The 25665-nt window shown below is 48.1% G+C and overlaps 1 protein-coding gene across 4 annotated transcripts in view; it reads left to right on the forward strand.

Annotated features, from left to right (window-relative positions):
* Positions 1–25665, forward strand: part of Numa1 (nuclear mitotic apparatus protein 1) — an 83813-nt gene that overhangs the window by 30145 nt on the left and 28003 nt on the right. For 2 of the 4 annotated variants that reach the window (XM_045146230.1, XM_045146234.1), the window contains exons 1-3: positions 5020–5212; positions 12639–12712; positions 21015–21100. In XM_045146230.1, coding sequence (XP_045002165.1) covers positions 12671–12712; positions 21015–21100 — 128 coding nt within the window. In that variant the 5' untranslated portion in view covers positions 5020–5212; positions 12639–12670. Of the gene's footprint in view, positions 1–5019; positions 5213–12638; positions 12713–21014; positions 21101–25665 lie in introns of those variants that run through there. The other 2 variants (XM_045146233.1, XM_045146232.1) reach the window with 2 other exon arrangements.

Below are 25665 nucleotides of genomic sequence, written 5' to 3' on the forward strand. Positions count from 1 at the left end.
TGCCTCCCAAGTGTTGGGATTGAAGGCATGTACCACCATACCAAGTTTAAAGAAAGTTTTTGTAGAACTGGGGAGATGGTGTAGTAGTTAGTCACTTGCTTGTAAAACCTGTTGATCCAGGTTCAATTCCCCAGCCTCCCACAGAAAGTTGGACAAGCATTTGTTTGCAGCACACACATATGCAAATTAACTAAAAAGATATTTTTACCACTTTTGTCCCTTTTCTGGAAACAGTGAGCAGCTTACAGAAACAGGCAGGAGCCAAGTTGATCCGTCTGTGCTGAGAGGGGTTGGAGCAGCTCTACTGCTCACAGGAGAGGAAGAAAGTAGTTGAGAAACTGGCCAGGCTTCCTGGCTGGACCATAGAACTGGCACAGGAGCTTGGCCACTTGGCAGAAAGGTCCCCGAGGAGGCTTCAGCCCCTCTGTAGCCACACAGCTGGCAGCTGTTGCCTTGAGTACAGAGCAGGGTTGGGGCTGGTGGAAGTGGAGCCACCATCTCAGTTCTGTCCTGGCTACCAAGCTTCAGGGCTGACAGTGCCAGATGTGGCAAGTCTACCTGTTACTTTCATCCATTTTCTGTAGTGCTCATTGTGTCTGTAAATTATGTTTGCCACTTTGTTTTTCTGTAAAATACTCAACATTGGCTTTACTTTTGCTTTGGTGGTATTCCTTGCTTAAGTGCTTTCCTTTCTTCTTCTAGCAATTGCTAACCAGAAACTACCAAGAACACTGTGAGAATGGGCAGCAGGGCCTGAGGAAGTGGGTGAAGCAGTGTTCAGTGTGTTCAGCTGTGGGCCTCCGTCTGACCTGGCTATACTCACCAGAGACAGCCTCATGGTGGTCAGATGGCTGCATTTGGAAAACTGCCATCCAAATGTAGTTCAGTGGAGCAAATTTAATGAGCCTTAGTGAGCTAGGGGCCGATGGCCACCTACAAAGAGGGAACTAGGATATGCCCTTAAGGAATTGGCATCCTAGATGCAAGATAAGACTTTTACTTTTATGCAAATACACATAAGGAAGTACATGTGCCAAATGCACACTGCACATCATTTTTCTGATCTCCAAGTGCACATGGTCATTATTATTTTAATTCAGACAAAAAAAATCTGCATAGAAAGCCCCTCAGTGGTTGGACCCACAATCTTTAACCTCTCCCCATAGGTTAACTGTTCAATACTAGAGGAACTGGACTTGAGCTTTCTATAAAGTAAAATCCAAGAGGCAGACTGACAGGGAAAAGGCAGGCAACCTGAGGACCATGCCCTGCACTGGGAGGAGCACCCTCTCACAGTGGTGACCTATCCACAGGGGGACATTTTAGTGATGGGGACCAAATACCAAATAGGAACTAACCTTTGCAAGGCGTCCAGTTGTACCTTTTGTACCAGTGTCCCAGGTACCTTGTAGATTTATGGAGTTAATCCTCATCACTTCGTAGCAGAAGTCTCTCATTTTACAAATTGGGATCTGAGGCTCAGAGGTGACTTGCCAAGGGTTATGTAGTTAACACCAACTGATAGAATGTGATCTTCTAGCAGTGGGCAAATTTGTCTCTGTGGCTTAGTTTCCTCTGCAGTTGGGTGGTAATGCTCCTATTTCATAAAGAGGGTATTTAAGCTTAATGAGGTAATAAACATTAAGTCAGTAAAATGCTCTGGGGCACATAGTAGGTACTCAGCAAGTATTAACTACTGTGTGTTCTGCTTTTCTCTTGTCCATACCTCTCACCTACAGTTTGATTCATTTATCACCTTCATGCTTTCCTCTCCTGTGTATTACCTCCTCCTGCTTGTGGTTTTTTATCCCCCCTTCAGTTTTTTGAGGTAGGATCTTGCTCTAGCCCCGGCCTTGAACTCATGGATCCTCCTACCTCTGCCTCCTAATGCTGGGATTAAAGGCATGTGCCACCATGCCTGGTTCCTTTTTCTTTTCTTTCCTTTCTCTCTCTTTTCTTATTTGTCAGATCTCTTTAGTTAGCCCCAGCCGGCCTGGAACTTCTTGTGTAGTCCAGATTGGAAGTTGCTTGCTTGCAGTGATTGTCTGTTCTCTCCTAGGATTGCAAACGTGCACCACCATGCTCAGCTCCCTCCTGCCTGTCAGTCCTTTGCCTGTCTCCTCCGTGCTTCTCATGCCCCTTCTTCCACTCTCTTCCTTACCCTTTGTGTCTTCACAAATCTGCTGCCCACTGGAGCAGCAGCCTCCTGACTCACCTTGCTGATAGACTGCCATATGCCAGGGTAACTGGCACACAGTTCTGTCATAGGTGTGTGTTAAAAATAAAGTCTTTGAGCTGGAGAGGTGGCTTAGTGGTTAAGGCACTTGCTTGCAAAGCCAAAGGGCCTCTGTTCGAGTCCCCAGGACCCATATAAGCCAGATGCACAAGAGGGTGCCTGCATCTGGAGTTTATTTGCGACTGGAAGTCCTGATGTGCCCATTTTTTTTCTCTCTCTCTCTCTCAAATAAATAAAAGTTTTTGATTCTTTGAAATTCATAACCTCAGTGTACCCCCTTGAACCCGTTCTCTCACTGCTTCCATACCTCTGCTTTCTCCTCTGCCCTTCTCTCCCCTTTTCCATTGGGAAAATTTTATGCGTTTTAAGATCCATATTGAAATGTCACCAGACCAGGAAGTGATGTGGCCTGTTTCTTGTGTACAGTGTTGGGGAGATGAGATCTATTTTGTCAGCCTTCTGTACAACTGTTGAGTGCGTGATAAGTGTCAGGGGTAAACTGGCTGAAGCACTCTTACACTAGTCACTTAAACAACGCCTTCCCTTTCATCCAGGCCACGGGGACAGACCAGGTGGCAGGGTTTGGCCTCGTCACCATTACTTTGATCATCTTCCCCTACTCCACGACCTGGGTTATTCTCTTGCCCTCCATGGACAGCCAGCGTGTCATCCACAAGTACTTTCTGCCCAGAGCCGATGTCATCGTCACCTCACTGGTTGCAGGCCACCTGCTGCTCCAGTTTGTGGGATTACTCATCATCTCTGTGATGTTGGAAGAGCCAGAGGGTGGTCAGTGAAGGGCCAGCACAGGTAAAGCTGGCACTATCTTCTGCCCATCCCCTCCAGGACAAGGACCAAATTTGCAGCATGAAAGACAGTCTAGACACGTGGCCCCTCCAGCCTGGCTGTCCTGCAGGCCACTCCAGGAGGTGGAGCTGCTCAGGACCCAGCTCCGACAGACCAGAGCCCCATTTTTTAAAAATTTATTTGCGAGTGACAGACAGAGGCAGAGAGAGAGAGACAGAGAGGGGGGGGGGGGGAGAATGGGCGCGCCAGGGCCTCCAGCCACTGCGAACGAGCTCCAGACGCATGTGCCCAACCGCTAAGCCATCTCTCCAGCCCAAGAGCCCCATTTTTTTGCTCACCCTTCCAGAAGCCAGGAGGAAGCAGGGCTGGAAGCTGCCTCCTCACCTTCTTGGGCTCAGAACTGAAATGGGCTGATCCTGCCCACTTCACTGTCATGCTCCTTCTCAAGTGTTTCTCTAGGTTCTGCTCTCTTGCCTCAGTTTCCCTCCTGTCACATGCTGATGTTGGACCTCACAAGTTCCGAGGCTGCACATGGCCTCCCCGTTTCTCCTCAAGGCCTGACCATCTACAAAGCAGCTCTTCTGAGTGCGACCTTGCCAGAGTCCATGGGGTCTTCTGGACCTGGAAAACCCTGGAGAGACTGATAGAATCTAGGTGTACAAGGATGCACTCATGCAGCCATCCAAGTCCAGGTGGTGGTTCGGGTTCTTAAAAAATGTCAGCTCATTTTCATGATCCTTCCCTACTCTCAGCTGCTTAGAATTTTTCTTTGTTTATTTATTTATTTATTTGAGAGTGACAGAGAGGAGGAGGAGAGACAGAGAGAGAGAGAGAGAGAGAGAGAGAGAGAGAGAGAAAGAGAGAGGGGGGGGGAGGGAGGGAGGGAGAGAATGGGCACACCAGGGCTTCCAGCCACTGCAAACGAACTCCAGACATGTGTGCCCCCTTGTGCATCTGGGGAATCGAGCCTCGAACTGGGGTCCTTAGGCTTCACAGGCAAGCGCTTAACCGCTAAGCCATCTCTCCAGCCCTCTTTGTATCTTTTGTAGAAGTTAGTACATGCTCTCTTGAAATATAATTTTGAGTTCATTCCTTTTAGTCCATTTCGTATTTGGAATTAACGTACTCTAGTGCAGATCTTTGGGGACTCTCTACAATGCCCTATAAACGCCACTTTGCACATAGTAGGCGCCCACGAAATGTTTCTGATTGTAAAATGTGGGCTTCCCCAGCAGCGTCATGAAGGTGGTTGCCCAGTGGGTGGAACCACTGCAGTGGTTTTGAGTCTGTCTTGCAGCTCTATAGGACCAGCAGACTGCCCAAGGGTCCCAGTGCCTGTGTGTTTTAAGGTCGCCGTCAGTGCCTGTGGTGCTGGGTCCCGTGCCTTGGCCCCTCAGCCCCTCCCCACAAATGCTCAGCTGAACGGGGGATTCGGTTCTGGCAGCACAGCTGGGATTTTGGCGGCCATTCCGCCGTCGACAATAGCGCAGCCACCCGGACAGGGACAGGACCGCGCAGGCCTGCCCTCGAGGCCAGAATCTGCCCGGGCTGCCAGTTTGGGTGGCCGAGGGGGAGGAGCGGGCAAGGCGCGACACCCTGGCCCTGCCACGCAGAAGGTACGGCTGTGCAGGTTCCCGCGGGGACCGGCCCGGGGGTGGCCGCGGCGCCCGAGCAGAGGCCTGCGCTTTGAGTGCGCGCGCGCGGGCGGGCAAGTGTGCGCTCCCGCTCCCGGACACGGACACGCCCGCCCCCGCGCTCCCTCCTCGGTGCCCCGGGAGCTGGCCAGAGCTGCGGGGGAGACAGGCCGTGTCCGCTGCCTCCCTCCGTGCCGGGAGTGGGGTGGGGGGAGCGAAGGGGGCGGGTCCGCGGGCTGCGCCGCCCCGCCCCGCCCCGCGCCGTGCCGTGCCCTGCGCCGCGCCGTCGCGCTCGGTCCCGGCGGGCCGCGGGAGCTCGCGGGGCCTTTAAAGAAAGCCGACTCCCGCCCGGCCCGTGACGCACTTCTGGCTGTCAGCCAGGACGCGCGCCGCGGCCGGGCCGGCGGACTGCGGAGAGAGCCCACAACTTTTCTTTTGTGCGGGGCCGCGCTCCTCGGGCCCCCTCCGGGCCTCTCGGGATCCAGATGCTAATGGCCGGCGGAAACCTGTAGGTCCGTTTGGCCCCGGGAGTCCGGTAAGGCCCCCTGGCCCGGGACTCTTCCTCCCTCGCTCTTCCTCTCTGGGTTTTTGTTCTACCGTGGGCGAGGGGGTGGGGTGGGTTCTTCCCCTCGCCTCCCTTTCCTGCGCCATCCTTCCCGGGAGGGAGGAGAGGGAGAGCGCGTAAACACGCTCCGCCACGGGCGCCCGAGCTTGCCAACATCCGGGAGCTGGCGCCCGTAGAGCAGGCTCGCTCTCCTCCCTCGTCCATGCCCGCCCGGTTTTGTTCCGAGCGACGGCGCCTGCCCCAGAGCCCGCACAGGGCTGCTTCGCTGCCGCGTGTGCTCCGGGGTGTGTTTGCGATGCTGGGCAGAGGAAGCAGGTTCATTTTGTCAGCTGCAGGGCCCGGGGTGTGTGAATGCAGGGGCGCGGAGGGGGGCGGGGGGCGCCTATGAGCTGCCCCGGCAGGCCCCCAGAGTGCGCCTGCGCCCCTGGCACCTCGCGCAGTATCTGGCTGCAGGCTGCAGTTCTAGCTCATGATTGTAACATTCCTGCCCCATCTTTCAGATCTGAGTTTGGGGGAAAGGGATGGATGTTAGTAAGTTGTTGTTATTATTTATTTTTTCTTTCCTTCTTGAGACGGGGTCTTGCTACGTAGCTCTGTCTAGCCTAGAACTCAGGTGATCCTCCTGCCGCAGCCTCCCCAAGTATTGGGATTGCAGACATGAGTTACCATGCCCAGCTAGTAAGCCCCTTTTGAAGAAATGTGGGTTTTCCTTTCCAGGGCCTCAGGGCTCTGGGCCAAGCTCTAGGCTACAAAAGGGGTGGTCTGTGTGAGGCGGAGATGCCTGATCCTAAAGTTAGTTTCTTTGAGGAAGCACGGAATACACCCCGCAAGTTCCCTTGCTCCTGCCTGACCTCAGGAATGCCATCACCTCTTTGAACTTGGACCATAGTCCATGGGAAGTAAATGATGCTTTTCTTATCACGAGTGGCTGGTCTTGTTGGCTTTTTACCTTCTTTAAGCTTGGGGGGGGGGTGAGCCAGCGAGGTGTTTTAGATTGGGTTCAAACAGTCCTCTTGCCTCAACCTTTCTAGTGCTGGATGGCACTTATTTATTCTCTTTGATTACGAATTAACATGGAGTAAGATACGTTGAGGCCCCTCTGGGGTACCCAGCCAGGTAAGGTTTGAGTGTTGTTTCTAGCCTGTGTGTCTCCTGATCGACTCCTCCCAAAGGACTAGGAGGAGGAGCCCCAAGATCACAGTGTTCATTGTTAGAATGACGCTATTGCTCAGATGGGGGGGGGGTTCCCTTTTAGAAAGGAGTAAGTTTTACAGCTACGGTTAGGGCAGCATTCAGTGTAAATTTCATTGTTGAACATGGACACACAGATAGGGCAGCCATATTCTTAACTGAGTTTGTGGGTCTTTGGAACCATCCAGTGTGTGTGTGGGGGGTGGTGGTGGTGGCGGCGGCATTAGGGTCTAGAAATGATCCCTTGAGGTGGGAACATGTATGATCCTGAAATTCTGGGAGTGGGCGTTAGTAGCAAGAGAATGGGAGTTCACGGGAGGCAAGGGCCCGTGAGCTGAAAGTCAGTACAGTATCACGGCACTCTAGACTAAAGGTCACTTGGTGTTATCTTGAGGTAAGGGTGGTGTTCAGGCAGGCTGGCAGGCGTAGGTGGCTAAGGGGCAGTGTCTAGGGAGTTGGCACTCAGGCTGGGGGCGGGGCATAGTGAGCAGTGCTGCCTCCAAGACACTCGCTCTCTGGACTGTGTGGGTCTTCTCTGAAACTGCATGGTTTTCAGAACAGACCCCAGAGCTCAGAAACCTGACCCTCTGCATCTGGGCAGGTGGTTTGCATTAGCCTCAGTCGTGGTGGTAGGAAAACCTGGCCAGGCTTTAACTCCTTAGGATCCAGACAGGGTTAGAATGAAGTGTGGTTCTTAATTTTTTTTTTTTTCGGATTTTGATTTTTAAAAAATTTTTATTAGCATTTTCCATGATTATAAAAAAAATCCCGTGTTAATTCCCTCCCTCCCCCCCACACTTTCCCCTTTGAAATTCCATTCTCCATCATATTACCTCTCCATCACAATCATTGTACTTACATATATACAATATCAACCTATTAAGTACCCTCCTCCCTTTGTTTCTTAATTTTTTAAGTTTTATTTTACTTTTTATTTATTTATTTATTCTGATTGTTCGAGGTAGGGTCTCACTCTGGGATTAAAGGTGTGCACCACCACACCAGGCTAATTATTTATTTTTGAGGTAGGGTCTCATTCTAGCTCAAGCTGACCTGGAATTCACTGTGTTGTCTCAGGGTGGCCTCGAACTCACAGCAATCCTCCTACCTTTGCCTCCTGACTGCTGGGATTAAAGGCGTGCGTCACTATGCCAGCTATTTTATTTATTTTTATTTTAGACGTGGGGGGGGTAGGGAGGAAGGAGGATGAATGTCGGTACACCAGGGCCTCTAGCCACTGCAAATGAGCTTCATACACAGATCTGGCTTACGCGGGACCTGGAGAATTGAACCTGGGTCCTTAGGCTTCTCAGGCAAGCTCCTTAACCATTAAGCCATCTCTCCAGCCCTGCTTCCTTTTTATTTTTTTCTATTTAACTATTTTACTTACGTGTTTGAGAGAAAGAGGCATAGAGAAAGAATGGGTGCACCAGGGCCTCCAGCCATTGCAAATGAACTACAGATGCATGTGCCACCTTGGGCATCTGGTTTCACGTGGGTCCTGGGGAACCATCCTGGTCCTTTCACTTTGCAGACAAGCACCTTAACTGGCCAGCCATCTCTCTAGTCCCTGAGGTGTGTTTCTTTTGTGTACTCTTACTTGTCTGGGATTTTTTTTGTGGAAACATAGAGGATTTCCTGTAAGTGTGGAAAGTAGTCATGATATAATGAATGCCATTATAGCAGCTTGGGAAGTGTAAGGACAAAAGGTTATACGTTGACATGCCACTGCTCTGTGTCCAGTCCTCCTTGGACCAGGGAAAAGGAGCAGGGCGCCTTAGCAGCTTTGGGAAGCTTCAGTTTTAGATTCTGGGTACAGTTCATTTTCAAAGAGATAGGTGACAACTCTGAAGGCGCCCCCCGAGCCAGGCCTGCGTTCTGAGGGTTTTGTTGTTTGTGTGTGTGTTGATTGAGGGTTTGTGTGGGTGCTGCCGGATCTCAGCACATCCTTCTGTGAAATGCTTCACAGAGGGCTACAATGGCAGGGATCTGTTTTTCCATGTCACCCAGTCTTCTGGGTGGAGCTTGCCTCAGATTTCAGGCGGAGGGTGGGGAGGATGGTGCTCTGGCTGGGAGCCCTTGGTTTCCATGCCAAGGCCTGCTTAAAGCTGTAGTCCCACCGAGCTCGGCGTCGTTAGTCATTCCTCCAGTGAAGCTGTCATGACCAGCCAGTGGCTGTCGTGTGTGTAGTTACCCGTTCTGGAGTCTTGAGGAAGTAGCCCTCTGTGGGCTTTGATGACCAGGTTCTTGGGGAGGTCCTGGTGTCCTCCTCCTCTGTCCTGTGGGGCTCTGGGAAAGGCACGTGGTATTGACACAAGTTTTTGTTTTGTTTTGGTTTTTGGTTTTTTGAGGTAGGGTTTCACTCTGGCCCAGACTGACCTGGAATTCACTATGTAGTCCCATGGTGGCCTCAAACTCACAGTAATCCTCCTACCTCTGCCTCCTGAGTGCTGGGATTAATGGCGTGTACCACCAAGCCCGGCTTGACAGAAGTTTTCTTGAGAAGTGGACTAGTTGTAGACGGCTCTCTTGGGAAGGCCTCAGGATTACACGTTTTGTCTTTGAGATGAAGAAAGAGGTTGGCTAGCGACTTCAGGTCATTTTTAGTGGCACAACTGTTGACACTTTGAGTGGGCAATATCCACCTCTTACTGAAAATAAAATTTCAGATTGGTGTCGGGAGAGAGATCTGGGTCAGTTGTCTCTTGTTACTGAATATTGCAGAAACTTCCCCTCCCCCTTCCCCCTCCTCCCCCTCTCTCCTCCCCCTCTCCCTCCCCCTCCCTCCCTCCCTCCCTCCCTCCCTCCCTTTCTCTCTCTCTCTCTCTCTCTCTCTCTCTCTCTCTCTCTCTCTCTCTCTCTCTCTCTCGTGTGTGTGTGTGTGTGTGTGTGTGTGTGTGTGTGTGTGTGCACGCGCGCAATGCTGGGAATTGAACCCAGGGTCTTGCACAGGCCAGACAGGCATTCTACCAGTGAGCTGTATTCCCAGTCCAGCATGCAGAGGCTATTAAAAAAAGAACTCCAACCAGGCATGGTGGCGTATGCCTTCAATCCCAGCACTTGGGAGGCAGAGGTAGGATGAGTTCAAGGCCACCCTGAGACGACATAGTGAATTCCAGGTCAGCCTGAGCTAGAGTAAGACCCTACTTCGAAAAACCAAAGCCAAAAAAAAGAACTCCAGTTGAGCAGCTGACTGTTGCCACCTTCTCTGAGTGTGATCTTCCAGTGGGGCTGGCCAGCCACCAGAAAAGCCTGATTTCGATGTGCTAGTTGAGGTCATCCTGGCCCAGCCCCAAGAGCTGGGCAGTTAGTCAGTGCTTACAGATAGGCCATACTTGGGTAAAAAATCATCCAAGACTGAGGAAGATGTGGGCACCTTAGCCTCTGTCCTCCTGAAGGCAGTTTTCTTGCCCCCACCAAAGCTCCAGTGAGAGGCTTATTTCTAAGGCTGTGACATTGGCATGACAGGTGGAATCATGTTGCTCTTTGCAGGGTCAGGAACCACTTAGTTATAATTAGGATGTACTTACAGTTAGCATTTAGTTATTTTCTTCTATTACTGATTCATGTATATTTAATTTTACTCTTTTTCCTGCTTTACACCCCTTACAGGCAGAGATGAGGTCATTGTCTCCACCTATTTCCCATGCAGCTTGTAGGACAGGAAAAAAATCTAGATAGGGACTAAGAAAATACCTTTTGGTTGGCTGATGAGCAGAATACATTTGGAGGGGAGGTATCAAGAGATGATAGAGAGTGAATTACTAGAGCAAGGCTCTCTCCTTACCTGACTATAAGTGCCTCATGAGCAAGAATGATGTTTTATTCCCTATGTCTTGCATACAGAAAGCACTTAGTGAATGTTGGTTGGGAGGCATGCTGATGCTTGTGGAGATAGGCAGGTGAGGTAGCACTTAGGACTCCTGTGCCTCCTCCTAGAGTAGTAACATACTGGGCACCTGTGGCAAGAGGTGGGGGAAGGGGCTGATACATGGCCTTGGGAATTGTGGGGGCTGTTGGGATGCACTGGGGAGTATTTACTCAGCAAGTCTGTGATCCCATGGGCCAGGTGGCAGGCAGAAGGCAGATTCCCAATGGCAAATGAAATTGGGGTTAAGAATACCAGGACAAGTGCATAATTTACCATAAATGTCCTCTGGGGTCTTTTCCAGAAGTAGGTTTTGGCTTTATCTGGAGACCTTGGTTTATATATGCCCAGTCCCCCATGAACCATGTTGATCTTTGTTTTGTGGAAGGTCAAAAAAAAGCCTTGGGAGATGGCTCAGGGGTTGAAGGCTCTTGCTTACAAAGCCTGCCATCCCTGGTTCAATTCTCTAGTGCCCATGTAAAGTCAGATGCACAAAGTAGCACATGTGTCTGGAGTTTGTTTACAGAGGCAAAAGGTCCTAGCATCCCCATTCTCTCTGTTTTTCTTTTCTGCCCTTGTAAATAACAACAACAACAACAACAAAAATTTCCAGAGCCAGGCATGGTAGCGCAGGGCACTTGGGAGACCGAGGTAGGAGGATTGCTGTGAGTTCGAGGCCACCCTGAGACTACACAGTGAATTTCAGGTCAGCCTGGGCTAGAACAAGACCCTATTTCGGAAAAAAACAAAAGGAAAAAAGTTCCAGCTGGGCGTGGTGTGCACGCCTTTAATCCCAGCACTCAGGAAGCAGAGGTAGGAGGATTGCTGTGAGTTCGAGGCCACCCTGAGACTATATAGCGAATTCCAGGTCAGCCTGGGTTAGAGTGAGATCCTACCTTGGAAAAAGAAAGAAGGAAAGAAAGAAAGGAGGGAGGGAGAGAGGGAGAACAAACGAACCTGGTTGTTAGGCAGAACTTGGGTGCCCACAGAGAAGAGCGAGAAAATATTTTTTTGTTTTGTTTTGTTTTTTTCGAGGTAGGGTCTCCTTCTATCACAGGTTGGCTTGGAATTCACTCTTGTAGTCTCAGGTTGGCCTTGAACTCATGGTGATCCTCCTACCTCTGCCTGCTTCCCTAAGTGCTGGGATTAAAGGCGTGCGCCACCATACCTGGTGAGAATGAACTTTTTGGCTCAAGAACAGTTAACTCTTTTTTTTGTTTGTTTTTTGAGGTAGGGTCTCACTCTGGTCCAGGCTGACCTGGAATTAACTCTGTAGTCTCAGGGTGGCCTTGAACTCATGGCGATCCTCTTACCTCTGCCTCCCGAGTGCTGGGATTAAAGGCGTGCGCCACCACACCCGGCAAGAACAGTTAACTCTTGAATGCCTCCCATGTGCTGGCACCATGTCATATGCACACTTAAACACCACATGGAGGTTTATGTGGATCTAAGTTGCAGATGAATAAACTGGCTAAAAGAGGTTGTCTGAAGTCATGTGACCATAGTCACATACAACCAGTGTTCAGAAACTTCTCCGTTGCCTCCAGAGTTCAAAGAGATGCTGTAGCTGTGCACCAAGCCCAGTCCTGTGGGGGCTGCCCTTGGAAGTAGGGGTAGACCTGGAAGAAGAGGTCTCTGTTGTTTTTTTTTTAATTTAATTTTTTGTTTTTTATTTTCATTTATTTATTTGAGCGTGACAGAGAGAGAAAGACACAGAGAAAGATAGAGAATGGGCGCACCTCCAGCCTCTGCAAACGAACTCCAGACGCATGCGCCCCCTTGTGCATCTGGCTAACGTGGGTCCTGGGGAATCCAGCCTTGAACTGGGGTCCTTAGGCTTCACAGGCAAGCACTTAACTGCTAAGCCATCTCTCCAGCCCAGGTCTCAGGGTTTTTCTGAAGGCAATAAATAAGAGGGGTGGGGTTAAGTGGGGGAGTGCCTGCCACTTCCTGGTTGGGGCTTATTGGATGCAGTCCAGACCCTGTTCTGCAAAACCATGTTCATTCCATGTTTAAGGCCACCATGTCCTAAGCAGTATGGTTGAAAACAAACTTGAATGCTGTTTTTTCCACAAACTGCTGTTTTGCAGAGCATGTAAGCATTGACGAGTGCAGGATTCTTGGCAGGCAACCCTGGTATGATAAAAGCTTTATAGTAATTTAACATGTGTACCCTGAGTTCTCAGAATCCCCATGGTGCCTCAGTAGATTAAGTGTTGAGTGGAGAGTGATTTGTTGAAGTGTTCAGAGCTGGTACGTGCAAGGGTTTGTCTCTCTCTTCCTTGATCATGGATCTCTGACTTAATTAACTATTCTTTTTTCTCTCTTGGGCTCCAGGTACGTGGGGGTGACTGTCTGGGATCGCCAAGATGACACTCCACACCACGCGGGCGTCTGCCCTTCTCTCTTGGGTGAGCAGTTTTACATTCTTTTCTGCTATGCATCTCTACAAAGCTGCATCAGAGGAGACCTGGGGCTCTGCTCTCTTACTTACAGTGCAAGTAAACACAGTAGTTCTTATTTATCTATTTGTTTATAAGAGATAGAAAGAGGCAGAAACTGGGCTGGAGAGATTGCTTAGTGGTTAAGCGCTTGCCTGTGAAGCCTAAGGACCCTGGTTCGAGGCTCGATTCCCCAGGTCCCACATTAGCCAGATGCACAAGGGGGCCCACGCATCTGGAGTTCGTTTGCAGTGTCTGGAGGCCCTGGTGCGTCCATTCTCTCTCTCTCTATCTGCCTCTTTCTCTCAGTCTGTCACTTTCAAATAAATAAATAAAAATAAACAAAAAAAATATTTTAAAGAAAGAGGCAGAAATACCCACAAATTCCAGACACATATGCTACCTTGTGCATCTGGCTTATGTGGGCCCTGGGGAATTGAACATGGGTCCTTAGGCTTTGCAGGTAAGTGCCTTAACTGGCAAGCTATTTCTCCAGCCCAACACAGTAGCTGTCTTTTGTCTTTCCTTTGGTTCTTCACTTTCCTTATTGTCAGAGATATTACTGCTGACGGTGATGTGATCCCTTGTGGCTCAGCAGAGGCCTCTTTGGGGTGTATGTTCTCTTTAACCATGGAACAGGTAGCCACGGGGCATTGTGCAAATCTTTCTTCTGCTCACTGTACATTCTAATAACTAAAGGGACTGTGAACTTGAATGGCCAACGCTGTCAGGGACTTTAGCCTTCAAAGGCCTAATCTTAGGACAAGGTTCTTCTTACTCTTCACTGTGTTTTTGTCTGCTTCCATTGTCCTGTTTCCATCTTGATTGATTACTTAACCCAGATCTTTCCACTGTGTGTGTGTGTGTGTGTGTGTGTGTGTGTGTGTGTGTGTGTGTGTATGTATGTATGTATGTATGTATGTATGTATATGTGTATTTTCCTCTTGAGACAATGAATGCAGAACTAATACCTAACATTGGGCATTTAAAGCTACCAGCAGGATCTGGAAAGATTGCTCAGTGGTCAAAGGTGCTTGCTCCACAAGCCTGCTGATCCGAGTTCAGCCCTCCCCAGGATCTATGTAAAGGTGGATGTCAAGTGGCTCGTATATCTGTGATCCCGGTGTGCCTGTGGGCAGTCGATGGTGGAGCGCCAGGAGAACCCCAAAACTCATGGGCCAGCTGGTTGGGCATACACAGCAGCAAACTAACGAGAACTTGTTTCAATGAAGGTGGGAAGAGAGGGTGGGCACCTTGAGGTTGCTCTTTCACTTCCCCACGTGTGTGTTGGCATGCATGAGTGATTGCTCTCGCTTTCCCTCCCTCCCTCCCCCCCCCCTCTCTCTCTTTAATGCTACAAGGGCTAGGAAAATAGTTTGGTGGTTCAAGACACTTGCTTGCAAAGCCTGCTGGCCTGGGTTCAATTTCCAAGCCACCCATGTTACCTGGACACAAAAAGTGGCACAAGCATCTGGTATTCATTTGCAGTGGCAAGAGGCCTTGGCACACCCATACAATACATACACATGCCAAAAAAAAAAAAAAAAAAGCTTTTTTTAAAATTTGTTTTTATTTGTTTATTTGATTTTTCGAGGTAGTCTCACTCTAGTCCAGGCTTACCTGGAATTCACTATGTACTCTCAGGCTGGCCTCGAACTCACAGCGATCCTCCTACCTCTGTCTCCCAAATGCTGGGATTAAAGGCATCCACCAGCATGCCTGTCACTCTTAGTGTATTTTAAAGAACATATTTATAAATATTAGAATCCAGTTTGCATATAACTACTTCCTGAAATTCTTAAAAATAAATTTGTTTCTTAAGTAAGCCATACCTTTTACCTCTGTGTTGCAAACAAAATGGATTTGATTATCAAACCTTTCTTTTTTTTAATATTTTTATTTATTTATTTGAGAGTGACGGTCAGAGAGAAAGAGGCAGATAGAGAGAGAGAATGGGCGCGCCAGGGCCTCCAGCCACTGCAAACGAACTCCAGACGCGTGCACCCCCTTGTGCATCTGGCTAACGTGAGACCTGGGGAACTGAGCCTCAAACCGGGGTCCTTAGGCTTCACAGGCAAGCGCTTAACCGCTAAGCCATCTCTCCAGCCCCAAACCTTTCTTTTCTATGGTAATAGAAAGAAAAACTTGGGCCCAGGTTTATTTTTTTTTTCTTTCTTTTTCTCATATGTATATAGAATATATATGTCGCTGGGTGTGGTGGCGCACGCCTTTAATCCCAGCACTTGGGAGGCAGAGGTAGGAGGATCGCCGTGAGTTCGAGGCCAACCTGAGACTATATAGTGAATTCCAGGTCAGCCTGGGCTAGAATGAGACCCTACCTCAAAAAACAAAACAAAAAGAATATATATGTCATGGTATGTTTGGATGCATACTGTTTATGTGCGTGTGGAGACCAGAGGAAAACTTTGGGTGCTTTTTTTGTTTTGTTTTGTTTTTGGAAGCAGGGTCTTGCTCTGGCCCATGCTGAACTGCAGTTCACTGTATAGTCTCAGGCTGGCCTCAAACTCACAGAGATCTTCCAGCCTCTGCCTCCCGAGTGCTGAGATTAAAAGCATGTACCACCACGCCCGGCTGGATGACCTTTTCTGTGCCTTATCCAAGTATTTCCTGGAGCTGCTGTTTATCATAGTCAGCAAACCCCAGTGATTCTCTGGTCTACTCAGACTAGGGTTACAGACATGCATAGCCATGCCCAACTATTTTTTTTTTATTTTAATTTTTAGTTACTTAATTGAGAGAGAGAGGGAGGGAGATACAGAGAGAGTGAGTGAGTATGGGCCTGGCCTTTTTTTTTTAAAGTTTTCTTTTTGTTTGTTTTATTTATTTATTTCAGAGCGACAGACAGAGAAAGAGACAGATATAGAGAAAATGTGTGTGCCAGGGCTTCCAGCCACTGCAAACGAATTCCAGATGCTTGTGCCATCTTGTGCATCTGGCTTACAAAGGTCCTGGGGAATTGAGCCTTGAACCAGGGTTCTTAGGCTTTACTGGCAAGCACTTAAGTGCTAAGCCATCTCTCCAGCCACAAGCTTTATTTTTTTTTAACTTGACAGCTTCCATACTTAGAGATAATAAACCATGGTAATTCCCTCTGTATCCTCACTTTCCCTTCACAAACCCACCCTCCATCATATCCTCCCCCCCCCCCCCCGCCCCTCTCAATTAGTCTCTCTTTTATTTTGTTTGATTTGCTGTTCCGAGGTAGGGTCTCACTCTAGCTCAGACTGACCTGGATTTCACTATGTAGTCTCAGGATGGCCTCAAACTCATGGCGATCCTCCTGAGTCCTGGGATTAAAGGTGTACACCACCACGCCTAAGCCCCTCTTTTATTTTATTTTTTATTTTTTTATTTCCCCCCCTCTTTTATTTTGATGTCATCTTTTCTTCCTATCATGAGGGTTTTGTGTAGGTCTTGCCAGGCACTGCAAGGTCATGGATATCAAGGCCATTTTGTATATGGAAGACTGCATTGTAACAGTCCTACCCTTCCGTTGGTTCTTACATTCTTTCTACCACCTCTTCTGCAATGGACCCTGAGCCTTGGAAGGTGTGGTAGAAATGTCCCAGTCCAGCCTGGCTTTTTAGGTGGGTTCTGGAGAATCAAACTGTCTCAGGCCCTTGCCAAGCCTTCAGGCTTAAGTGGCAAGCAGTCGTAACTGCTGAGCCATCTCCCCAGCCTCTCCAGGTGCCTTCTCAACTTGTGCCTGTGGGATACATTCACAGGTTTTCTGTGGAAGTTGACTATATATGCTTGTTGAATTTCCTGGTACTTAAATCATTTGTATTTGGTCCCTGATGAATTTTCCGGTGTGCTGGGATTAAAGACATTCACCATCACACCTGGCTCTAATTTTTTTTTTTTTTTTTTTGTTTTGTTTTTTGAGGTATGGTCTCACTGTCACTCAGGCTGACTGGAATGCACTATGTAGTCTCAGGGTGGCCTCAAACTCACGGCGATCCTACCTCTGCGTCTCGAGTGCTGGAATTAAAGGCATGTGCCACCACTCCTGGCTTTTTAAGAATATTTTATTAATTTAATTTAATTTATTTGCAAGGAGAGAAAGAGAAAGGGTGCTCCAGGGTCTCCAATTGCTGCAAATGAACTCCCAATACATGCATCACTGCGTCTGGCTTTACGTGAGTACTGGTTCAAACCCGGGTCATTAGGCTTTGTAGGCAAGCATCTTAGCCACTGAGCAATCTCTCCAGCCTTCTTGCTTTCTTTCCTTTTTATTTTTGGCTACTCTGGCCAGCTTGCCTCAGGGATCCCCGAGGACTTGGGTGGACCACAATGACCACAGCATTTACATGGGTGCTGGGGATTTGAACTCCTCTTTCACCTGAGTCATCTTCCCATCTCCCCACATTGTTAGACAGGGTCTTATATAGCACAGGCTCAATCCTCCTACTCTTTCAGGCATAAAACTTTGCCTCAGGGAGGAAGGATAAATAATGAGAAGACAAAGTAAATTAGTTTTAAAGGGGAGAAAAACTGGGTGTGGTGGTACATACCTTTAATCCTAGCACTTGAGATGCTGAGGTAGGGGAATCTCAGTGAGTTCAAGTCTGACCTGAGACTACATAGTGAATTCCAGGTCAGTATGTGCTAGAGCAAGACCCTACCTCATCCCCCCCTCCCACACACAAATTCTAGAGGCATTAATGACAAGATTTTATATGTAAGAGAGAGAGTATAACTTGTAATATTAATGTTTTGTATGACTGCGATAAAATTTTAGAGCTATAAAGGCTACTTAAGGAAAGCCGGGTGTGGTGGCAGAGATAGGAGTATGGCTGTGAGTTTAAGGCCACCCTGAGACTACAATAGTGAATTCCAGGTCAGCCTGGGAACCTACATCAGGAGAACCTACCTTGAAGAAAAAAAAAAAAAAAAAAATTAAGAGCCGGGTGTGGTGGCACCCATCTTTAATCCCAGCACTCAGGAGTTAGAGGTAGGAGAATTACCCTGAATTCAAGGTCATCTGAGACTACATAGTGTATTTTAGGTCACCCTGGGCTAGAGTGAGATCCTACCTTGAAAAACCAACCCACCAAACAAATTAAAAAAAAAGTTACAATGTCTCTTCAAAATAAACACAAAAAGTGATGATGTGCACGTTAAAGAGAAAGAGTTACACTATAAACATGTAAGAGATACAAAAGGCTATAATGTTAAAAGGCCTTCCTTGTTTGCACTTCAGGCTCTCTGCCATAGTTACTCCTTCAAAGGCAACAGTGGTAACAGTTTCATGTAGATCCTTCCATTTCATGCCTAATTGTTTTTAAACATGGCCCCCAAGAGAGCTCTTGCTGGTAGAAGTAAGCCTGTGAAAAGCCTTTAATCCTAGAGCTCCAGAGGCTGAGCATAGTGAATTCCAGGTCAGCCTGGGCTAAAGTGAGACCCTACCTTGAAAAACCAAAAAAGAATGGGGCTGAGGAGATGGCTCCGTGATTAAGGCACTTGCCTGCAAAGGGTGCTAGCCAGGGTTTGATTCCTCAGTGCCCACATAAAGCTAGATTCACAAAGTAGCACATGCACTTAGAGTTCATTTACAGTGGCAAGAAGCCCTGGTGTGCCCATTTTCTTTCAAATAAATAAGAATCCTGGAGCACAGAGGGGTGTCAAAGAAGTTAAAGGGGCTGGAGAGGTGGCTCAGCTGCTAAAGGTACTTGTTTGCAAAACCTGACAGCCCGGGTTCAATTCTCCAGTATCCACATAAACACAGACCCAGAGGGGCATATGTGTCTGGAGTTAGTTTGCATAGTGGCAGGAGGCCCTGATGTGTTAATTCATTCTCATTCTTTCTACAAAAAGAAAGAGAAAAGATGAGAGGATTATGATCAAAATACATTATGTACATGTATGAAGATTATCAGGAAAAACTTCTTTTAAATCTTGGAGGTCTTGGTGTGGCATATCCTGGCCGACATATGAGGATCAAGAATTTGAGCCTCCCCACCCCACCCAACTGCCTCTTTCTCTCATTCCCAAATAAGTAAACAAAATATATATATATTTTTTTTTTACAAAAAAAAGAGAAGTGGAGAGATGGCTCAGCTATTAAGGCCCTTGCCTGCAAAGCCTAAAGACCCAGGTTTGATTCCCCAGGACTCATATAAAGCCAAATGCACAGGGTGGCACATATGTCTGGAGTTACTTTGCAATGGCTAGAGGCCCTAACACATGCATTCTCTCTCTCTCTCCCTCTTTCACTCTCTATCAAATCTATCTATCTAACTATCTATCTATCTATCTATCTATCTATCTATCTATCTATACACATACATACATACATACACACACACACACACACACACACATACACACATACATACACACACACACGTAATACTTTCTGTCATAAATAAGTAAATGAATAAATAAATGAATGGCTGGAGAGATGGCTTAGCAGTAAAGGTGCTTGCTTGCCTGCAAAGCCTAAGAACTTAGGTTCGAATCTCCAGGTCCCACATAAGCCAGAAGCACAGTGATACAAGTGCACAGTGTTGCACATGCACCAGAAGGGGGCGCATGAGTCTGGTGTTCGTTTGCAGAGGCTCAAGGTCCTGGTGCACCCATTCTCTCTCTCCCTCTCTCTCTGTCTCTTTCTCTCTCAAATAAATTTTTAAAAAAAATGTGCACGCACACACACAGAATTTGAGGCCAGCCTGGGTTACATGAGACTCTGTCTAAAAAAGGGATGAGGGGGCTGGAGAAATAGATGGGCAAGTAGTTAAGGTGCTTACCTGCAAAGGCAAAGGACCTTGGTTCGATTCCCCAGGACCTACATAAGCCAGATGCACAAGGTGGCACATGCATCTGGAGTTCGTTTGTAGTGACTGGAAGCCCTGGCGCACCCATTCTTTCTCTTCCTCTGCCTCTTTCTCTCAAATAAAAAAAAAATAAGGACGTGAGGGTGATCCAGCTGTGGCATCTGTCACCCCATTGATCGCCAGGGTTGATTCGGCTGATCTGGCTGGCTAGGCGGGCGTCCTCTTCCCTCACGGCACCACATGCGTCTCCCGAAGCTGCGTGCTCTGCAGAAGAGGACAACCGGTCTTCGGTCAAGGGCATAGAGTAGCTGTGCTCCCCTGCTAGAAACTCCAAACAAGCTCTCAAATAAATATATAGTTTGTTTTTTTTTTTTTAAGTAAAAAAGGGACGAGGACCTGAGGGAGTCTGAGACTCTCCAGATCCTGTACGGAGCCGTGGAGCATGGCGACACACACCTGTAGCCCCAGTCCCACAGGGGAGTAGAGACCTGAGAAGTGTTGGAGCCTTGCAATGTCCAGAATCACTAAAAAGAGGCTGGCTCCTGGGCTGGGGAGATGGTTTAGTGATTGAAGGTGCTTGCTTGCAGAGCCTTCTTGGTCTGGGCTTGATACCCTACGTCAGGTGCACAGTGGTGTATGCATCTGGAGTTTGCAGCGGCGAGGCCCTGGAGCTCCCATTCTCTGTCTCTCCCTCTCTCTGCTTGCAAATAAACAAATGAAAATATTTTTTAAGTCACCGGGCATGGTGGCACGGACTATACAGTTAATTCCAAGTCAGCCTGAGCCAGAGTGAGACCGTACCTCGAAAAACCAAAAAAAAAAAAAAAGTCTGTTGCTCAGAACAAGATCAGACGGATTGGCAGGACAGACCACTAGTGTTCCACTCTTGCCACTGCAGGAAAGCATATGGGGTACTGCAAGGGCACATACATGTGCTTACAACACACACATACCACATTATATGCACACAAGCCAAAAAAAAAAAAAAAAGTTGGGGTAGGGTAGGTGGGAAATGGCTCAGTGGGTAAAGCAACAGATGGAAGGAAGCTGGGATCCCCAGCACCCGTGTAAGTGCTGGGTGGCTATCATGGCCTACCTGTAATCCCCGCCCTGAGATCGCTGAGGCAAGCTAGCTGGCCAGACCAGCCAAACTGGCAAACTCTGGTTTAGGATGAGAGACCTTCCCTCTGTAAATAAAGTGGAGGGAGATCAAGGCAGGTACCGATGCCATCCTCTGGCCTCCACACACATCCACAGACGTGCACGTATGCCACGCACATACACATGCGAGTACACATGCGTACACACGTGCACGTATGACAGCCCCCCCTTACACACATGGAATATAACCCTAGTGTTGCCTGTTCTTTCCCTGTAGCCAACAACTGCAGGTCCTCGTGGTGGGGAGAAAGGGGCCGGCATGTGGGGAAGGGGTGATTGCAGGGCCTCACCAGACTCTTCCCTTTGGCCTCCAGGTGAATAGTTTGCGCGTGGCTGACCCAGTGGAGACGGTGCTTCAACTCCAGGACTGCAGTGTCTTTGTCAAGATCATCAATAGCATGTGAGTGCAGCCCCCCAGCCAGGGATGAGGGTGCATTTGCTTGCTTGGCGGGCTCTGTGTGACCAGAAAGCTGGATGGCATTGGGATGTCAGAATCCTGCCAGGGTGGACCCAAAGGCCAGCACTTTGATCTTGCCTTCTCATCACTGGGCCTCTCAATGGCAGAGGCTTTAGCCTCGTCCCATCCAAAGGCCTCCTCACTCTTACACAGTTCCAGGAGCCCACCAAGAGGCTCCCCATTCTCTTGTCTCAGCTGTAACCTCTTTTCATGACTCATCCCTGCCTCATTTTCTCACAAGTCCTTTTTGCAACCTCTTGTTCCAGGCATAAGGAAGGGAAGCTCTTAACTTGGGGAGTTAACAGTACAGATATTTCCCCTTCTAAGTCACTGCATTTCTCAGTTATAAAATTTCATTAATTATTTTTGCTTTGTTGAGTCAGGGACTCCGTGCTGTCTTAGAACTCACTGTGTAACCTAGGCTGCTTCGAACTTGGTGCAGTCCTCCTTCCTCAGCTGCTAAAGTGCTGTGAGCCACGTGGCTGCTGTTTTTAAATGTTCTTTCTTTGTATTTTTATATATTTATTTATTTATTTGAGAGATAGAGAAAGAGGGAGGCGGAGAGGGAGAGAGAAAGAGAGAGAGATGGAGGAAGAGAATGGGTATGTCAGGGCCTGTAGCCATTGTACACGAACTCCACATGCATTTGCCACCTTGTGCAACTGGGAAATCGAACCTGGGTCTTTTGGCTTTGTAGGCAAGCACCTTAACTGCTGAGCCATCCCTTCAGCGCTCCCCCCCCCCCTTTTTGTTGTTTTTTTTTTTGTTTTGTTTTGTTTTGTTTTGTTTTTTTTTGTTTTTTTTTTTTGGTTTTTCGAGGTAGGGTCTCACTCTGGTCCAGGCTGACCTGGAATTAACTCTGTAGTCTCAGGGTGGCCTTGAACTCACGGTGATCCTCCTACCTCTGCCTCCCGAGTGCTGGGATTAAAGGCGTGCGCCACCACGCCCGGCTTTTGTTTTGTTTTTTTGAGGTATGGTCTCATTGTAGCCCAGGCCAACCTGGAATTCACTATATAGTCTCAGGATGGCTTGAATTTACAGTGATCCTCTTACCTCTGCCTCCCAAGTGTTGGGATTAAAGGTGTGTGCTACCATGCCTGGCTTCCTTCTTTTAAATATTTTATTTTTATTATTTATTTGACAGAGGGAGAGAGAGAGAATGGGCACGCCAGGGCCTCCAGCCACTGTAAACGAACTCCAGATGCATTCTTCCACTTGTGCATCTGGCTAACGTGGGTCCTAGGGAATTGAACCTGGGTCCTTTGGCTTTGCAGGCAGATGTCTTAACCACTAAACCATCCCTCCAGCCCCCTTGTTTTTTGAGGCAAGGTTTTTCTCTAACCCAGGCTGACCTGGAATTCACTGTGTAGTCTCAGGGAGGCCTCAAACTCTTGGCTATCCTCCTACCTCTGCCTCCTGAGTGCTAGGACTAACGGGTTGCACCACCACTCCCAACCCTGGCCATAGACTTTTGACTAGGTTTTCAGTACTAGGCATAAATTTCATTCTTGTGGTGTGGGCCTCAAATCCAGCCAGAGAGCAGTTGATTACCCTCATAACAGAAATGTCACTATTGTACTAGTGGGCACATGGTGCCCAGCTGGTCAGTTGTGTGTAGCTTGCAGGCTCCACTGCCAGTTAGGACTGCCAAAGAGTTTTCTCCACAGCAGGCTGCCCAGCTCTTTCCAACAGCATAACTGCTAGTCAGCAGGAAGGAGGCTTGCAGCTCAGCTTCAGCTTGATTTGTCAATGTCTTGCAACTGAAGCATGTGGTGTCCAGCAGTAGGGTCTTACCTTCCAGTCCTGATGGGCTGCCAAGAGCCTTAGCAATATTGCCAAGTATTACCTGTATTGTTTGGGAGGGCTTCCTCAGGGACCTCAGTGACCAACAACTGACTGTAGTCGTACCTGCTCAGGAAGCTGAGGTGGGGGGATTGCTTGTGTCTAGGAATTTTGGGGTGAAACTGGGCAATGTAGAAAAAGAGAACTCGTATCAACACCAAAAATTCAGCTGGGTATGATGGCTCAAACTGGTATCCCAGCACTTGGGAGGCTCAGGTAAGTGGATTACCATGAGTTTAAGGCTACAGAGTGAGAAAATGAGTTCCAGGTCAGCCTGGGCTAGAATGAGACACTGCCTTAAAAGAAGAAGGGAAAAGAAAAGAAAAACAACAAACAAACAAACAAAAAAGAAAACCCTATGAATCCTAGCATGAGACGGCTGAGGTAGGAGAATCACTTTGAGTTCAAGGTCAGCCTGGGCTAGAGAGGCTTTTTTTTTTTTTAATTTATTTCTTTACTGCTTTTGAAAGAGAGAGAGAGGTAGATAGAGAACAGGCACACCAGAGCTTCTAGCTGCTGCAAACCGAGCTCTAGACTCATGTGTTATCTTGTGTATCTGGCTTACGTGGGTCCTGAGGAATTGAACTTGGATTCTTTTTTGTTGTTGTTGTTTATTTTTATTTATTTAAGAGCGACAGACAGAGAGAAAGAATGGGCGCGCCAGGGCCTCCAGCCATTGCAAACGAGCTCCAGACACGTGCGCCCCCTTGTGCATCTAGCTAAGGTAGTGGGGAACAGAGCCTCGAACTGGGGTCCTTAGGCTTCACAGGCAAGCGCTTAACCGCTAAGCCATCTCTCCAGTCCGAACCTGGATTCTTAGTATATGTAGGCAAGCGCCTTAACTGCTGAGCCAATCTCTCCATGCCAAACAACACATCTTCCATCAGGGACTCAGCATATTTCTTCTGATTTTTTTTTTTTCTTGCTTGCTTCTTTTTCCCTCCCCCATCCCAGTATTTTGACCCCGTGAAAATTACCAAGTCCTAGATTTTATTTGTTGCATCATCCCGGTTCTACTTAGCCTGTGGCTCTGTTCCTTTGTCGCCTCTAAACAGATATTTAGAGGTACTGTTTCTTTGTGCATGCAGGGATGCCTTATCAGTAGGATTGTGTACCACCTGTACATCAGCAATTTGCAAGTCCTGACAAAAAAAAAAAGTCATTATTTTGGAAACCCTAATTGAGTGTTAGATCCTGGCACCCATCATCCATGGCTAGTAAAGCCATTAGGTTTACCATCACTAAACACCCTATGTTGTAAGTGTCAGAAGGAGGCCATATGCTTTTCTTACTTCAAAATAGATGAAGTTATTCCCCTAACCTTCGTCTCACATAGAAGATGGTGAAGACCGCCTGCCTTTATGAAAGCAGGTATTCTTGGGTGAAAATGTCTGGTTGGTGCTTTGCTGACATTTTTGCTGGTTCTAACCTAAATCAGAAGTCTGATTCTCCGGGGAGGGCTGTGGTAATGGGCAGGCTTGGTGGGTTTATGGCAGCTGTTTGCAGGTTCGAGTGCCTTGGAGTCCTCTCTGGGAAAGTGCATTAGCATCAGCTCCTCTTGGGGCTCTCTCCTCTGGTTTGGGTGTTTATAGCCTAAAGCAAAAAAGCTCCCCCTGCTGGGCGTGGTGACGCACGCCTTTAATCCCAGCACCAGGGAGGCAGAGGTAGGAGGATCGCCATGAGTTTGAGGCCACCCTGAGACGCCATAGTGAATTTCAGGTCAGCCTGGGCTAGAGTGAGACCCTACCTCGAAAAATCAAAAAAACAAAAACAAAAAAAAAAAAAAAAAGAAAGAAAGAAAGAAAAAGAAAAAAAAAAAAAGAAAAGCTCTCCCCTCTGCTGACCGTAGGCTCCTGACGCTGAGCTGCTCTTCACTGCTTGCGCCTCGGCTGTCAGTCAGCCCCACGCCCAGAGCACTTGCCACCTGCCTGACTTTCACCCACAGCGAGAGCTGCAAGTGTGTGGCTTCCTGAGCTCTGTGGGACAACTGAGAGGTATGACAGCTCAGGTTCAAGTGGCTTCCTGATAATGAGGAGACTTGAGCAGTCTTAAAAAGGATGGGCTGCACTTCTCTAGGACTAACATGTTCTGTGCAGCTTTACTGTATGCCAGAGGTAGTGGGAAGAAAGTTTGTGGTCAAACAGGTTTAGGAAATAATATGTTACATCCACTTTAAAATGTTCAAGTGACCATGTGCATACGTCTGGAGCCCAGGTATTTGGGCAACATAGGGAGATCTCTCAAAAAAACAAAAACTAAGCCAGGCATGGTGGTGCACACCTTTAATCCCAGAACTCTGGAGGCAGAGTTCAAGATGAACTTGAGACTACATAGTGAATTTATGGTCAGCCTGGGCTAGAGTGAGGCTCTACCTTGTAAAAAATAAAAATAAATAAATAAAAGTAATTTAAAAAAAGCAGCCGGGCATTTCTTGTACACCTTTAATCCCAGTACTGTGGAGGCAGAGGTAGGAGGATCCCTTTGGGTCTGAAGCCAGCCTGGAACTACAGAGTGAGTTCCAGGTCAGCCTGGGCTACCTACCTTGAAAAACCAAAAAAAAAAAAAAAAAAAAAAAAAGTGGAGGAGGAGTGCTGGGGCAGGACCCCTGACCTTCCCCTCTGAGCACTGCGGGTGAGCCCTGTGCTGCACACAAGCTCGTGGGGCAC

The sequence above is a fragment of the Jaculus jaculus genome, chromosome 3 (genome assembly GCF_020740685.1).
Source record: "Jaculus jaculus isolate mJacJac1 chromosome 3, mJacJac1.mat.Y.cur, whole genome shotgun sequence".
Lineage (NCBI taxonomy): Eukaryota > Metazoa > Chordata > Mammalia > Rodentia > Dipodidae > Jaculus > Jaculus jaculus.